Below are 16,569 nucleotides of genomic sequence, written 5' to 3'. Positions count from 1 at the left end.
AAATTCCTTCATTCTTATTTATTTGGGGAGTAGGCAACTGCAACCTTTATTTTTAATTTTTTTTTTAAATTTTGCAACCTTTAAAAACAACTTTTACCTATTTACACTTTCTCCTTCAATCAGTTCAGAACACTCTTGCCAAAATCTGAACACTAAATTCATACCTTCCCTTCCTGAGAACTTCCCCATAATTCTTCTACATTGTCACCATTCTGGACTTCAGTCTCTTTAGCACCTACACAATCTCTTATATTTCTCTGGTCATCTTTCTGGCTGTTATTATTTCTTTGATTTTGATCAATGTACCCCATTTTCCATGCTGTCCCTTCAATCTGGAATAGTGTCATGCCCCATGATCAAGTACTGGCCTTCCCTACTGCAACGGCCATTTCTTTAATTGTGTTTTTTTCTGATTATGTGCAAGTGGACTGCATTCTCCCCTAATCTGTGTCTATCCCTTCTGGTATCCGTGGCCCAAATGAGGCACTGAGGAAATACATTTGTGAGGATAATTTAGCACAACAGGAGGTAGAATTAAGAAAACGACCACTTAAACAAACATCTACTACTTTTTAGACGGCAGTGGTGAGAAACGAAAACTGATGTCACCAGGTAACTTCCTTCCACTGTATGGACTGACCTAACCATTTATTTGAGGATAAAATTGTACTTAGACACAGTGTACATTTCTCTTAGGTTTCTGTGATTCAATGTATAATGGATTTATAATCTGGTTTAAATACATCATTTGCATATATGCTACATAACACAGGACTCGTAAAGGAGTTTCTAATGTATAAAGTGATTTGGCTTAAAATGTTGATAGAAGATAAATGCTATGTAATCATTTAACCTGAAAATCGGGTATTGACACTGGGTTTTACCTGGTTCCACATAAGTTACTGGTATGGTATTTTACCTCATACAAGGATCTGTGTCATAAGTTTAAAAAAAGATTCATTATATTTAAATGATTCTAACGTACTGTATTTGTAATGCCCCTCCTGGGGACAACGAACATATTGAACTGGGTGAAAACTAGGCAAGTATAATTTGGCGGGTGAGGTAGGAACTAGAAAAACTGATCTCTTTTCAATTTAACTTCTATAATTCTTTATCAGTATTCTAGCTTCATACTGGATCCTCAGTATTTCCTCCCCATTAGGTGGTGACTTGAGGCCGTCCTGTAAGTCATGCTCATTCTCTGCTCTGTGCCTGTTATCATATGCTCTTCCCATCCAGAATGACTTCTCCAGCAATCCAAGTTCACTGTTTCAAATTTCAGGTCAAACTCACCTTCTCTGGAGGGGAGTCCCTTGTTAAACTGACCCATGTGGCTCACCCTGACTTTCCTTTCTCTTTACTCTCTTTGTACATCGATGTCAAATGGGTTCATCTCTAGTGCTTACTGTGGTCTACTAAAAGTAGATGCTCCTTCAGAAGTACTCTGAGGCTATGGTAACGTTCTGTGAGAGAAAGTTCCTGTTCCAGGGACAGGAAGTGGTATTTACTACCTCTGTCTTAGCACTTTATTAACATCTTACAAAGTATTTTGGTCACACTGCCTAGTGAGAGCTTGGGTACAGCTCTTGTGCTTTTGCTGTTTTCAAAATATCTAACAGAATATCTAAAATAGATGTATCTAATAAATTGCATGGTAGGAACCCAGTATCAAGCTCCTGATTATCGAATCAAGTCTCCTTATTTATAATTCAATTCCGCTTATAATAAGCATCACCAAATTTCTATAACTCTACTGAGGCACAATTTACATATGGCAAAATTTACCCATCTTAAGTGTCCAATACTTGCCAGGCAACTACGAATCCACTTTCTGTCTCTCCATTATTTGCCTTTTTGGAAATTTCATGTAAGTGGACTCAAATAATATGTAGTCTTTCCTGTCTGGCTTAACATAACGTTTTGAGGTTCATATATGTTGTAGCATGTGCATGCATCAGTACTTCATTCTCTTTAATGATGGCTAGTATGCCACTGTACGGATAGGCCATATTCTGTTTATCCATCAACTAGTTTATTGGTCTCTGAGTTGTGTTTCTACTTTTTGGCCATTATAAACAATGCTGCCAAACATTTGCCATCTAGCACACTTCTATTTCTTATAAAGCAAGGATTTTTATAAAATCTTTAATATCAGAAGAGGCTGTTACACAATACTTAGTTTCACAAGTACTTCAAGTAACTATCTTCAAAGAGTCCCTGAATGAATTTGTGATCAACACTTACAAAATTATCAACCTCACCAAAGGATTTAAATGAAGTCATAAGCAGGCAGATACCTAACTATTCTACTTGTTTTTAAGAAAATATTCTCAGCAGTAAGTTTTTAGGCATGAGTTAAAAGTAGTACACAAGAAATCATTGGTTTAGTTTCAGAACATAAGAATTTTTACAAATTATATGAATACAGATTAGATTTTATTACAACCAAATATAAATCCTTAAGCCTGGTAAATTTACTGGGGTTATAGAAAGAATCTAATTAAGGCCACTACATGTATTAAAGTTAATTGACATAAAATGCCTTACTATTATTGGTGCTGTTGCCATTGAAAGACCCAGAAGAACTGCTGTTGTCTTTCTCCTTATCTTGATTTTCAAAGTCCATATTAAGGGACCTGTGGAAAAAATTATATAGGCAAGTTTTAATTTTGCTTAAGAAAGAAAGTAGGTCCGAAAAGTCAGTAGTGAGATAATATTTTAACAGGCTAAGGCAGTAGGAAAGATAGGAAAGGCTCTTTTGAACAACTCTGCAAAACAGTTCTTGTTGCCACACTTTGAAAAACAATCTATATTCCTTCTAATATGTCAGTCCAAGAGTTCTCCTGACTGCAGATAAAAGCATTCCATTGTGGCTGAATCTTCCAGGCTATCTCTGTGCACATCCTTAATTACTTCCTTATGATAAGCACCTAGAATGAGAAAAGTTAGGTCAAAGGGCAAACACAATTTTGAGACTTTAACATACTACATAACTGCTTCCAACAAGGTTGTACCAATTTATTCTCTGATAGCAGTGTATGAGAGCATTTTTTCTCTACACCTTGTCAGCTTTCGTTTAACAACAACATGTACTTGAGTTTCTGCTATATGTAGTACTGTTCTCTGTAGCAGAGGGACAATAAATAGCGCATAAAACAGGCTTTCATGGGCTGTACATTCAAAGAGGGGGGACACCGACAATAAACAAGAAAAGTAAGTTAAATGTATATTAATGGTAACAGCAAATGAGAAAATGCAGGAAACGAAAAGACGAAATTTTAAATTTTAAATAGGGTAGGTTGGGAAGGCCTTCACTGGTGTGATTTCTAAGTCAAGATCCGAGGGAAGGAGTCATTGTTCATCTGGGGAACCAACAATGCAATCTCTGTTCTAATTTTTGCATTCTGTTAACTACTAAACAAGTCCTTAGCTCATCTTCAACTACGTTACTTTAAAGTGTTTGTGTCCTAAAGAACTTCCTGCAATGATGGAAGCATTCTGTATCTGCACTGGGTAGACATTAGCCACACTAGCACTTAATATGTAGGAGTGCAATGAGGAACTGAATTCTACATATAATTTTTATTAATTTAAATAATATAGGAGCTAAAACTATAAAACTCTTAGATGAAACATAGGGATAGATCTTCACGATCTTGGATTTGGCAGTGGATTCTTTTTTTTTTTTTTTAAGATTTTGTTTACTCATTTGACAGAGATAGAAACAGCCAGCGAGAGAGGGAACGCAACCAGGGGGAGTGGGAGAGGAAGAAGCAGGCTTCCAGTGGAGAAGCCTGATGTAGGGCTCGATCCCAGAACGCCAGGATCACGCCCTGAGCCGAAGGCAGATGCTTAATGACTGAGCCACCCAGGCGCCCCTGGCAGTGGATTCTTACACATGATGCCAAAGACACAGCCAAAATTGATAAAGTGGACTTCATCAACATAAAAATCCTGTGCTTTAAAGAACACAATCAAAAAAGTCCCAACCTGTAGGATGGGAGAAAATATCTGCTCTTACATGTCTGATAAGGGCCTTGTATTCAGAACATATAAGAACTCCTACAATTCAATAATAAAAAGACAACCCAATTAAACAATAAGCAAAGGATCTCAATAAATACTTCTCCAAAGAAAATATGCAAATGAAAAAAAGATACGCAAATGACCACCAATAAGCATACTAAAAGATTTTTCCACATCATTAATTGTCAGGAAAAGACAAATCCAAACAGAATGACATAGCACTTCATACCCATGAGGATGGCCATAACCAGAAAAATCAGATAATAACCAAATGTCAGCAAGGGCATTGCTGGTGGGAATGTAAATTGGTGCAGACACTCTGGAAAACAGTCTGACATTCTCAATTTCTTTAATAAATATAGGGCTATTCAGGTTATTGATTTCTTCTTGAGTGAACGTTAGCAGACTGTGTCTTTCAAAGAATTGGTCCATTTCATCTAAGTCATCAAATTTACTGTCATGAAGTTGTTGATAGTGGTCCCTTATTATCGTTTTAATACCTGTAGGTTCTAGTAATATCACCTCTCTCATTCCTGATACTGGTTTTATGGCTTCTCTTTTTCCTGATTAGTCTAGCCAGAGGTCACTTTTACTGGTCTTTAAAAATCAGCTTTTGGTTTCACTCATTTTTCTCTAGATACTTCTCTCTAGAGGAAATACTTCACTTATTTTGGCTTTGGTCTTTATTCTTAACTTAAGCATATTTACTAAATTGGGTTTAATTTGCTCTCCTCCCACCTAGTTTATTAAGGTTAAAATTTAGATCATTGATACCTTTTTCTTCTATTCTAACTTAGGCATTTAGAGGTCCAATTCCTCCCCTAAGCAGCATCCCATAATTAGGGTGTTTTCGCTATCTTTTAATTCAAAGTACTTTCCATTTTCCCTTCTTTTTTGATGCAGGGAAGTGTTATCTTTGTTTTCAAGTATCTGGGAATTTTCTAGACCTCTTCCTGTTATTGTTTTCTAATTTGATTCAATTGTGATCTGTTAGAGACTGAATGTTTGTATCCACTTCCCCCACCTTTCCCCAAGAAAGTTCATTTGCTGAAGCCCTAACTCCCAGTATGATGGTATTTGGTGACTGGGTCTTTGGGAGGTAATTCTGCTGAGGTTATGGCAGGGCCCTCATGATGGAATTAGTATCCTTCTAAGAGATACCAGAGAAAAGGAAAAACCGTAAGAGCATGCAGCGAGACAGCGGCTGTCTGCAGACCAGGAAGAGTGCTCACCAAAACCCACCCATGCTGGCATCCTGACCTTGGATTTCCAGCCTCCAGAACTGTGAAAAAATAAATTTCTGTTGTTTAAAGCCATCCAGTCTGTGGTATTTTGTTATGGCGGCCCCAGCTAACTAACAGAGATCAGAGATCATAGTTTTTACGTCTTGTATCCACTTACTGAGACTTGTTTTATGTTCCAAAATAAGTTCTATCGTGGTGAATGCCCCATGTGCACTAAGAATGCATATTCTCCTGTCAGAAGGAGGGTTCTACAAATATCTGGTCAAGGTGGTTGAGAATATTGTTCAAGCCACTATATCTTTACTGATTTTCTGACAACTTGTTTTATCAAGTACCAAGAGAGAGGTACTGAAATCTTCAGCTATATTTGTGAATTTATTTCATTTCTCCTTGAAGTCTATATCAGTTTTTGCTTCATGTATTTTGAAGATCTTTTATGTGATGCATAAACATTTAGGATTATTATGTCTTGTTGATTAATTGATCCTTTCATCATTATGAAATAACCTTGTATGTAGTAACATTCCTTGCTCTGAAAGCTGCTTTGTCTGATATTAATGTAGTTAACTCTAGCTTTCTTTTGATGAATATAAGGCATATCTTTTCCCAAACTTACTTTAAATCTTTTTCTGACTTTGTATCTCTAATGTACTTCTTGTAAGCTGCATGTAATTGGATCTTGCTTTTTAATTCATTCTGACAATTGCTGCCTTTTGATTGCAGTGTTTAGGCTAATTTCATTTAACATGATTACTATTGTGATTAGGTTTGAGACTATCATGTTGCTATTAGTCCTATTTTTTTGTTGTTCCCCTTTACCTGACTTCTTTTGGATTAATAGTTTGTTTTTTTTTTTTAAGATTTATTTATTTACTTGAGAGAGAGAGAGAGTGCGCGTGCACAATCAGGGGGAGGAGCAGAAGGAGAGGAAGAGAAATCCTCAAGCAGACTGCTGAGCATGAAGCCAATGTGGGGCTCAATCCCAGGACCCTGATATCATGACCTGAGCCAAAATCAAGAGTCAGCCACTTAACCGACTGAGCCACACAGGTGCCCCAGGATTAACAGAGTATTTAAATAATTCTCTTTTATCTCTTTTGTTGTCTTATTATCTGTAACTCATTGTTCTTTTATTTTAGTGGTCACTGAGCATTTATAGTAAACATCTTTAACCAACAGTGTACCTTCAAGTTACATTATACTACTTTGTGTATAGTATAAAAACCTGACAACAGTTCACATTTATTACTCTGAACCTTTGTACCATTACCATGCATTTTACTTTTACATGTTATGCTATAAACTGTACAACATACAGTTTTTTTTTTGCTTATACAATTGTATTCTAAAAAGTTTTAAATAATAATAGTCCTTTTATACTTATCAATATTGTTACCATTTCTGGTGATCTTTATTCCTTTGTGTACATCCAGATTTCCAGCAGTACCATTTTTAATTTGCTTGAAGTACTTCCTTTCACATTTCTTATAGGGCAAGGCGGTTTTGTGTATCTGAAAACATTTATTTTGCCTTCATTTTTGAAACACTGTTTGCCAGTGTCTTCTCACTTAGATTATTTTCAGTGAGAAATCTGGTGTTCATCCTCATCTTTGGGCCTCTCTATTTAACATGTTCTTCTGCCCACCCCCACCCACCCCTGGCTCCTTTTTGGATTTTCTATGACTGCTTTTGAGTGCCCTGGAGTAGTTTTCTTCATGTTTTGTGTGCTATGGGTTTAAGTTTCTTAGATCTGTGGGTTATAGTTTTCTTCAAGTTTGGAAAAATTTTGGCCATCAATTCTTCAAGGATTTTTCTTTCCTTCCCTTTCTTCTCTTTTGCATAGACTTCCCATGTATTAGCCCCTTGGGGGCTATTTTTTGATGCTCATGGGTCAAAGATACTCTTTCCACTAAGAACATTTTTTCCCTCTTTTCTCTATTTCATTTTGGATATTTTCTGTCACTGTACCTTCAAGTTCACTAATCCTTTCTTCTGTAATGTCTAATTGCTGTTAATCCCATCCAGTGTACTTTTTTCAGGTTTCGAAACTTTTTATTTACATATTTAAAAAATTGTGCATTCCAATAATTAAAATAATTTGAACAAAAAAAAAAACAACACTCTGATTGATTAAACAGCATTTTACAGCCTGCAGGACACCTTAGAACCGCTTGGATTTTCCTCTAGATTTCACTGTTGTCCCACCCAGCTTCTTCCTTCAGCAGCACGCAAGTTCTTTTCCTTTTCTGCAGGCCAGACAGGCAGATGAGAGAGGTGTATGACCTTTGTTGTCAGTAGTCCTCAATTCTTTGATGTGAAAAGGGGCAGCAGTCATTTAAACTTGCTCCAAACTCTGCATGTTGTAAAGTTAAACAGCTAGAAGCAGTAAAATAAATACGCAATGCTTGTGGAATGTACAGTGCATACTGGCAGTACGTGCCTCATTACCATTTGCCTGCTTGCTTCTTCGGTTGTTTCTTTTGAGGGTAGTAATTTTTCTCTTGCGTTTCTATCTTCTTCAATTTTGACTTACTGAATTTCTCAATCTCAGCCATATCGGGTTTGTGAGACATGGTTACAGAGGAAGCAGAGTGAGGTGCCTGAGCAAGCAGTGTCTGGTTGCCACTCAGTGGCTGCCACTGAGGGCCTACTCAGTGTATTTTTGATCTCAGATGTTGTTGTTTTCACCTTCAAAGGCTTGATTTTGGGTATTTTAGAATATCTTCCATGTAGCTACCTAACTTTTTGTATAGATGGAATATAATTTATAATATCAGTTTTGATATACTTATCTGCTAATTCCAACGTAAGTGTCAGTTCTGGGTTGGTTTTGATTGATTATTCTCCTGAACATTGGTCATATTTTCCTTCTTCTTTGCTGCCTGGTCATCTCTGCTTGTATGCCAGACATTGTGAGTTTTACTTCATCTCAATATTTTTATATTCCTATTGGCTATCTTATATTTTTATATTCCCACAAATCTTCTTGAGCTTTGTTCTGGGGTGCTGCTAGTTACTTAGACATAGTATGTGTTCGGGTATTGCTTTTACAATTTATTAGGCAGTGCTCAATTTAGAGTAATTACTCTCTACCAACTGAGGCAAGACCTTTCTGAATACTCTACCCAATGCCACGTGAGTCATAAGGTTTTCCAATCTGGCTGATGGGAGTGGGTACTCTTCTAATCCTTTCACATTCTTTCCTTGGCTTTAGGTAATTTCCTCACATGCATGCACTGATCAATCAATACTCTGATGAATGCTCAAGGGGTGCACCTGCAGATCTCTGGGGTTTTCTGTCTTTAAAGCGCTTTTGTCTTTCATACTCTGTCCTATTAATTCTGGCTGCCTCAAGCTTCCTGGACTCTCAGCTCTGACTCCTTGAGGCGAGGGATGTTTATCCCTGCACCATTACCTAGAAACTGTCTTTAATGTTTTCCCTTTTTCTTAAATTTATTTTTGACTAGTAAAAATTGTACATATTTATGGTATACAACATGATGTTTTGATATATGTATACACTGTGAAATGACTACCACAATAAAACTAACATGTTGCCTCCCATAATTACCTCTTTTTCTCATGGTCGGACACCTGAGATCTACTCTCTAAGCAAATTTTAAGTAAAGAAACACATTAACTATAGTCACCACAATGTATATTAGGTCTCCAGAACTTATTCATCTTATACCTGAAAGTTTGTACACTTTGCTCAATCTCTCCCCTTTCTCCTAACCCTCCAGCCTCTGGTATTACTATTCTACTCTCTGTTACTATCAATTCAATTTTTGGGGGGGTGAATGGGGCACAGAGGACTATCTTAAGAAAGCTAGAAAAATAGTTTACCATCTCTCAGGATTACTGTCCTCTGTTGTCTGATGAACAGTGTTCCTGAAAATCATTTTTTCAGGTGAGATGGTAAATCTAGTTCCTGTTACTCCATCTTGGCTGGAAGCAGAAGTGCTTCTAGGTAGTTCTTTTAAATATTCAGGTCCAAACTGAGCAGATTTTGAAGTGAAGGAGAGGTCTCCTTTCATTTCTTATTCATACTGTTTATAAGTCCTTGGGGGGTACTGGAACACTGTTGTTATCCCTCTCTTTAGGAGAACAGAGGATGCTATCCTGGAGAGGTCAGAATTCTTCCTGGAAGGGACTCTTTTTTTTTTTTTTTTTTAAAGATTTTATTTATTTATTTGACAGAGACAGAGACAGCCAGCGAGAGAGGGAACACAAGCAGAGGGAGTGGGAGAGGAAGAAGCAGGCTCATAGCGGAGGAGCCTGATGTGGGGCTCGATCCCAGAACGCTGGGATCACGCCCTGAGCCGAAGGCAGACGCTCAACCGCTGTGCCACCCAGGCGCCCCCCTGGAAGGGACTCTTAACCAAACTATGAGGCTCAGGTCCTATTCATAACACTCTTCACTTCATAGTTTCCTATTCTTAGGACTCCAAATCTGCTAGATCCAAGAAATGTGACCCTTACTACAATAGCTTGACTCTGCTGTTTGGCTTCATGTTGTATCAACCACTGTCTAAAACTCCCTTATCTGTTACTGGTCCTGGAGAAGGCTACAACTGGTTATGTCTTCAGTTAGAATTAGTGACCTGCCCAGAAAAGCCTTTGGTGTATTGATATTCTGGTCCCCTATAAACTTGGCTAATTAGTTGTTCAACAAACTGTTGCACTGGAAGGGCTGCCCTAACGGCTGACAGATTCTCCAAAGGATGGGTATTTATACAGATTTATACAGATGTGGTAGACACCCTTTAAAACATGGATAACACTATTTTTTTTTTAAGATTTTATTTATTTATTTGACAGAGAGAGAGACAGCCAGCGAGAGAGAGAACACAGCAGGGGGAGTGGGAGAGGAAGAAGCAGGCTCCCAGCAGAGGAGCCTGATGTGGGGCTCGATCCCAGGACTCCAGGACTACACTCTGAGCTGAAGACAGACGCTTAACGACTGAGCCACCCAGGCGCCCCTAACACTACTCTTCTGAATATGATCAGGACTCTGATGTGTCCCCCTCCCCCCAAAAAAAGCCCTGTATTTTAGAACATTCATCTTCTCATATCTAATATTGGGGACTTCTATTTCTCCAGCAATCAGAGGAAGACACTTTAACAGAGATTAGAAAGTGTACCAGCTGTTCTCACCTCAGTCAACCCTAGTCATTACTATAGTGACTGGCTCCTGGGACAACCTCTACCCTGTCAACTCTGATTAGTTCCACAACAGACTAGACACAATGTTTTGCAAATATTTCTCAAAGACACCTGTCCTAGTTTTCCGTACACAGTTTCATTTCTATGGTTTTTAAACTTTAATTCATGTTTCTCGTGGAAGAGCTAACCATTTGTGGAGAGCTGAACTCTAAGACTGGTGATGTAATTAATGACGACCTATCTGGACCCATGGGAATATGACGACTTCTTCCCTGTGGGCATGCTTGGGAAAAGACCTGTATCAATTTAAATTGCATTTTTCAATTTCACTTATGAATGGAATAACAACAATGACGACGACGACAACATTTGTTATGCCTACTCTGCTTCTTAAAATCTTGGAGACAGCAGGGTACATTTACAGAAATTGTTAACCCACATCTCAACCACTGGGACGGGCTATTACACATTGTTAGCTTTTCCTATGCTTTCTGCTGGCCATTATATTGATGTCTGAACTGGAAAGTTCCAGTCATCTCTGGTTTGACCCTAGGCACAGCTGTTACAGAGCCTCTGTCTTAACACTGGGTAAATAAGACTGGTTGCTGAGAGTACTGTCTCAGCACAGTATCAGGGGTGATACCTAACTACAGTTCAATTTGTTATTAACTAAGGACTATTTAAGACTCTTTCCTGGCTGTTTTACGGCAAAGACTCCCCTTCTTTTCAAATACCAGTAGGTTGTGATTAGCTTAAAATCAGTTTTATCTGTAACATTTTCTTAGAACCTAGTTTGGTAAGAGCTGTGGCAGGGACATGAAAGCTTTAGATAGACTAATGAGGTACTGAGGTGGGTGGAGTGGTAAGCAAGCATGTTATGTAATTTGAAGCTTACTTTGAATTTCTTATTGCCACAAAGCAGCATAACTAAAATCAAGCACTGCCTGATCATCAGACCACGGGTCACTACTACACAAAACAGAAATCTGGTTAAATGAGGTCGTGGGGCCCCACATATTTGCTCAAACAGGAAGAGTCACGTATTGTAGCTTTACAAAACAAGATCAATAGACAACCTAGGTTTAGCAGATTCCGGGCCACTGTGACTGGGGTCCAGTACAGTTACCCACAGTGCACAAGTGACAGCCAACTTAAGCTGTTTAAATAAAGTCTTTGCTGCCTCCTGAGAAGAATTATGGGCCTTTATCCCTCCTTACTTGGTAATCTTTATTAACTCTACAGACTTGAAATTGCTTGGCTGAACCTAGAAGAGTTTGTTCCATCTTCATAAAAGACTATCTTTAACTACGTCCCCCCCATCCCCTGCCATCACAATCTCATTATTACTATACACTAACACACATTAATTCATCACAGTATTATCCCTAGACATTCTAGACAAACTGTATCTTGGCTATTTGCTCAACAGCAAGTCTGGGCTACTGATATCAATGTTTAAACATTCACAGGAAGACCTGAGCTGTGGCTGTTTCATCACAGACAACCACCTACCATTGCGGAAAAAGCCATCTAAATTATAGCATATTATTTGCTACTTTTAGTTGTCTAGTCATTGACTATGACTGAACAGAAAATAGTTATGGGTCAAAGCTGTAGGAGGCACACATATTTCTAATCATTGAGGCTAGCAAAGAACCTACATGAAGAACCCACTACTAAGAATCCAGGTAAAAGAGATGGTCTTCTGACTAAGCAACTGAAAACTTCCTAAGCGTTAAAATAATAGTAATAATTAACCTTTATTAAGCTTATCCTGTCAGGCGTTATGTTGGCTGCTTTACAGGAAGGATTTCGTTTGTTTCACAGAATAACTATAATTAGTAATGTTGACTGTTTTTGGAGACAGAGCATTTAAAGAGGTAATTAAATTAAAATGGGGGTGGAGAGGGTGGGCCCTAGTCCAATTTGACTGATATCTTTATAAAAGGAGGAGATTAAGACAGAGAGAGACAGTGACCCCAGGCACATGCGTACATGTGAGAGAAGACCATGTGAAAGGCACCATCTATATGTGAAGACAGCAACCTATAAACTGTGTCAGAATGAAACCAACTCTGCTGACACCTTGATCTTGGACTTCTGGCCTCCTGAAATAAATTCCTGTTTTTAAAGTTAGCTAGTCTGTGTTACTTTGTTATGGCAGTTGTAGCAAACTAATATGAAGATGCTCCATTATTATTCCTATACAGTAAAGGAAATGAAGGTTCTCACATACACCCTGCCTTGGTTATAGTATCAAACCCTTCCAAAACAAACTAAAACTTGTATTTTTTGAAAAAATATAACGATTACTAAAAAACTCAAACAGTAGAAAAGGGTACAAAATAACAGACTCCCCAAATCCCTATCTCCAGGGATATATGCATTTGGTATACAACTGCCTTTTTAAAAAATGAGGATTAATATAATATTATTTCACAAATTAATTTTTCATTGACTAGTATTCCAAGGACATCTTTTTACATCAATACATACTACTTTTTCTCATTAAAACAAAAAACTACACAGTATTTCTCCTTGAGTTAACTTGACCTGATACCATTTTTGGATGAACTGCATATATCCTGCCTTATTACAGAGAAGTATTAAAACAATCAACCTTTTATAAGCAGATGATATGGTTTTATCTTGAATTGGGAAGGGTTCACCTGACAACTGAGCCTGCCAGCTAATTAGTGTAAGAAAGAACAACTGATCAATGTTCTTCAAATTTAAATTAGTGAATAAGTGAAAATCCTAAGTGTGCCTTTTGGGGTCACTTTGATGTACCTTTCACGAGTAATATATCACAGGCACTAACTACATGAGGAAGTGGTTTAATGTTCTCTGAGTGCTTTAATATGATTTTATTTTGGGTGAAGTGGAAATCTGGTTGTATTTGCTCTAAATTTTTTCAGACTAAAACTAATTCAGCTGCAAGAAACAGAACTTTAGGAAATCAACTACTCATGTCTTTATGTACTGGACTGGATTATAAAGGATTTTCTGAGGAAGTCCTAGGTCTGTGGGAATTTCCACTGCCTGCCCAGTACAAGGGGAAATATGGGCTTATCATTAGGCCTTTTTAGATTCCTAAGTTCTGATGAAAATACAAATGTGCTCTGAGCACTGTTAAGACAAAGAGGTCTGTATTCAGCTGGCAACAGAATACATGTCTGGACTGCTGCCAACATTTATCAAGAGATCAATATTCAGGAATAATCACCTGAAGAACGAACAACCCATTCATTTCTCTAGATATTCTAAAATACAAGGTTAGACCAGAGTAAGCCAGCAGTCCGGACCACAACTTTCTGCTGCTGGCTGTGTGCCTCTAATTTTGGCAAAATTACTTTTGCTGAAATGTATTTCATGAAATGACCTTCACTATCTGATTTTGAAGGGTACTGTAATTCATTCAACAAACATTTGAATGCTTATTATGAAATGCTATGAAACTCAAAGTTGTATCCTCTTTTTGAGGATCTTGGGGATAAAGGTCTGTCTGATCTGAAGACCAACAACAGTTCTAATTCACCTGAACTGTGTTCGTTTTATTCAAGGGCACTATAAAGTTTTTAATTCCTTTTTTTCTTCTGAAACTTGGCTGCTAGAAAGCTTACTGTGCTATTTGTGGACCACCAGTAGTAAAGGTATTGGCCAATATGGTTTGCATTTTTAGAATTATTTTTGGCTCTCTGTCTCCACCCATATTTTTTCTTTCCTTGGCCCCAATTTACCTTATCTCATCACAAGCTGGAAAACTCCAGCAAATGGTCTGAAATCCTTTTGAATAGGGCAGAGCAGAAATAAACAATTGCAGGAAGCAAAATGGAGCTAAGAACAAATTTACTGAGTTAAACTTGTTCATTCATTTGAATTCTGGTAATGTAGTACACTGTGAGTACTGGAGAAGAGAGGCAAATTGGAATTTTTTATCTTAATATTTTATTTTAAGAATACCATGTTTTTTGATCATTCTAATATTAGGAGCAGGTGCGATGAAGAGGGGAATTCACTTGGTCAAGGTAAACACTACATGGTTGAATTGGATTTAAGCTAAATGTGTGCTCCTAGAAAATTCAGTGGTTTTTTTTTTTTTTATAAATGGAGCATTTTTTATTTTTTTAAAAATTTTATTTATTTATTTGACAGAGAGAGAGAGACAGCCAGCGAGAGAGGAAACACAAGCAGGAGGAGTGGGAGAGGAGGAAGCAGGCTCCCAGCAGAGAAGCCCGATGTGGGGCTCGATCCCAGAACCCTGGGATCACTCACGCCCTGAGCTGAAGTCAGACACTTAACGACAGAGCCACCCAGGCACCCCACAAATGGGACATTTTAAAAATAGTTGAAGAGGGGCACCTGAGTGGCACAGCGGTTAAGCGTCTGCCTTCGGCTCAGGGCGTGATCCCGGCGTGATGGGATCGAGCCCCACATCAGGCTCCTCCGCTGGGAGCCTGCTTCTTCCTCTCCCACTCCCCCTGTGTTCCCTCTCTCGCTGGCTGTTTCTGTCTCTGTCGAATAAATAAATAAAATCTTTAAAAAAAAAAAAAGTTGAAGAAACTTAAATATATCAAGGAACTTGTCCATATACATTACAATGTACATTCCCTAATAAATTCAGATTTCTGTATATGATGTTTTCTGAAGGTGGGACAGGTTATGAGGTGGCAACGAGCGGTTCAAAAGATAACACGTCGCACACCGCACCACTGTGTGATCAACACACGTCATGACACTGTGGACCACGATGGAATTTGTTTCTATTAACCTGTTTCTATTAACTTGACTTTACAATGATACACATTTAGCGTGAAGGGCAACACAATCATAGAGAGTGCATTTCTTATACTCTCTGCAGTCTCATTAACTTGATGACACTGTCTTCCTAGAGCAGGTTTGGGTATAAGCAAGTAAACTGCCTTTGCCATTAAAGAAAGCACAGGTAAGTGCTTGTCTTAAAAAAGGTAGCAGTTACCCTACAGTTACAGAAGTTCCGTTCTTCCTTCATATAGCAACTTTATAAATGGATTATAAATATATATTAAATAATTATCTATCTTTCTACTTAGAAAGACAGGATATAAAGTATATCTTCCTTTTGTTTTGTTTTAGATCTATTTCAAATCTGTTATTTTTTTTGTCTCTGATTCCTGACGGGACAGAATTCAAGTATCTTGTCAGTAATGAGCTGTGGTTGGAAGTTTGTTCTCTCTGCTTCTGTTAATGCTCTTCTATAGTTTGTCAAACTCTTCGGGGGACATACTGATTTATGAGTAATTATGCTGTTTTTTTCTGAGCAACTGGAAAGACCAAGGAGAGACAGGTGTCAGTTTAAATAATGTAGGAAACCCAGCAAAGCTCAGCTAAGGGGTGGCAAACATACGGGTTCCTAAATCGAGGGTTTGCTTTGGCGTTTAGAATCCAGTCTTACATGGCATAGTTCTTCCTTCTATGTGCTTAAATACATGAAAGCCTGGTGAGAAATAACTCGTACAGTTCACAAATCTTTTATCCTGTATTTTATGATATTCCCCATGTTTTCATGGCTTTGAATAAATAACGTGATAATTTAAATGAGCAAATAATATATTCTTATGGTCTCAGAGGAGATATGAACATATTTGACTGGGTAGCTGGGGCGGGGGAGCAATACAAACAGCTCTATTCAAGTTCAGGAACATTTTTTGTGCATGTCCTAAATGGAGGGTGCCATGAAAAGTGAATCATGGAAGCTAATGGAGAAAATTTCAGAAGTAGGTGGTGGTAAACCATCAAGGACAGCTCAAGAATAAAGACTGGAGGGGCGCCTGGTAGGCTCAACTGGTTATTCATCTGCCTTTGGCTCAGGTCATGATCCCAGGGTCCTGGGATAAAGCCTCGCATTGGGCTCCCTGCTCTGCCGGATTCTGCTTCTCCCTCTCCTCTCCCTCTGCCTCTGCCTCTGCCCCTCCCCACTACTTGTGGTTGCACGCGCTCTCTCTCTCTAGCATGCTCTCTCTAAAATAAATAAAATCTTTTTTTTAAAAAAAGAGTAAGACTGGAGGGGAAATTTTTCTTTTTAGCAAAAGGGAAAAACTCTGAGAACTTCAGGAGAGTTTCAAATAGATTTGTCAAGGGTAAACAGCGT

The 16,569-nt window shown here is 38.1% G+C and overlaps 2 protein-coding genes across 2 annotated transcripts in view; both read right to left on the bottom strand.

Moving 5' to 3' along the window:
- The window catches only part of SPPL3 (signal peptide peptidase like 3), a 139,649-nt gene that overhangs the window by 20,967 nt on the left and 102,113 nt on the right, over positions 1 to 16,569 (bottom strand). The window contains exon 3 of the mRNA XM_040619834.1: positions 2,551 to 2,639. Coding sequence (XP_040475768.1) covers positions 2,551 to 2,639 — 89 coding nt within the window. The remainder of the gene's footprint in view (positions 1 to 2,550; positions 2,640 to 16,569) is intronic.
- LOC103678316 (thymosin beta-4-like) lies at positions 6,319 to 9,405 on the bottom strand. Its single transcript, XM_008707660.2, has one exon. It carries the CDS (start codon positions 7,844 to 7,846, stop codon positions 7,718 to 7,720), a length of 129 nt encoding a protein of 42 aa, XP_008705882.1. The 5' UTR covers positions 7,847 to 9,405; the 3' UTR covers positions 6,319 to 7,717.

Source organism: Ursus maritimus, unplaced genomic scaffold, assembly GCF_017311325.1.
Source record: "Ursus maritimus isolate PB19 unplaced genomic scaffold, ASM1731132v1 scaffold_33, whole genome shotgun sequence".
Classification (NCBI taxonomy): Eukaryota; Metazoa; Chordata; class Mammalia; order Carnivora; family Ursidae; genus Ursus; species Ursus maritimus.
Note: the sequence above shows the minus strand (reverse complement) of the source record. Positions and strands in the feature narration are given on the sequence as shown.

Coding starts and splice junctions, on each gene's coding strand:
- LOC103678316 (XM_008707660.2), bottom strand. CDS start 7,846: ATGTCTCACAAACCCGATATGGCTGAGATTGAGAAATTCAGTAAGTCA.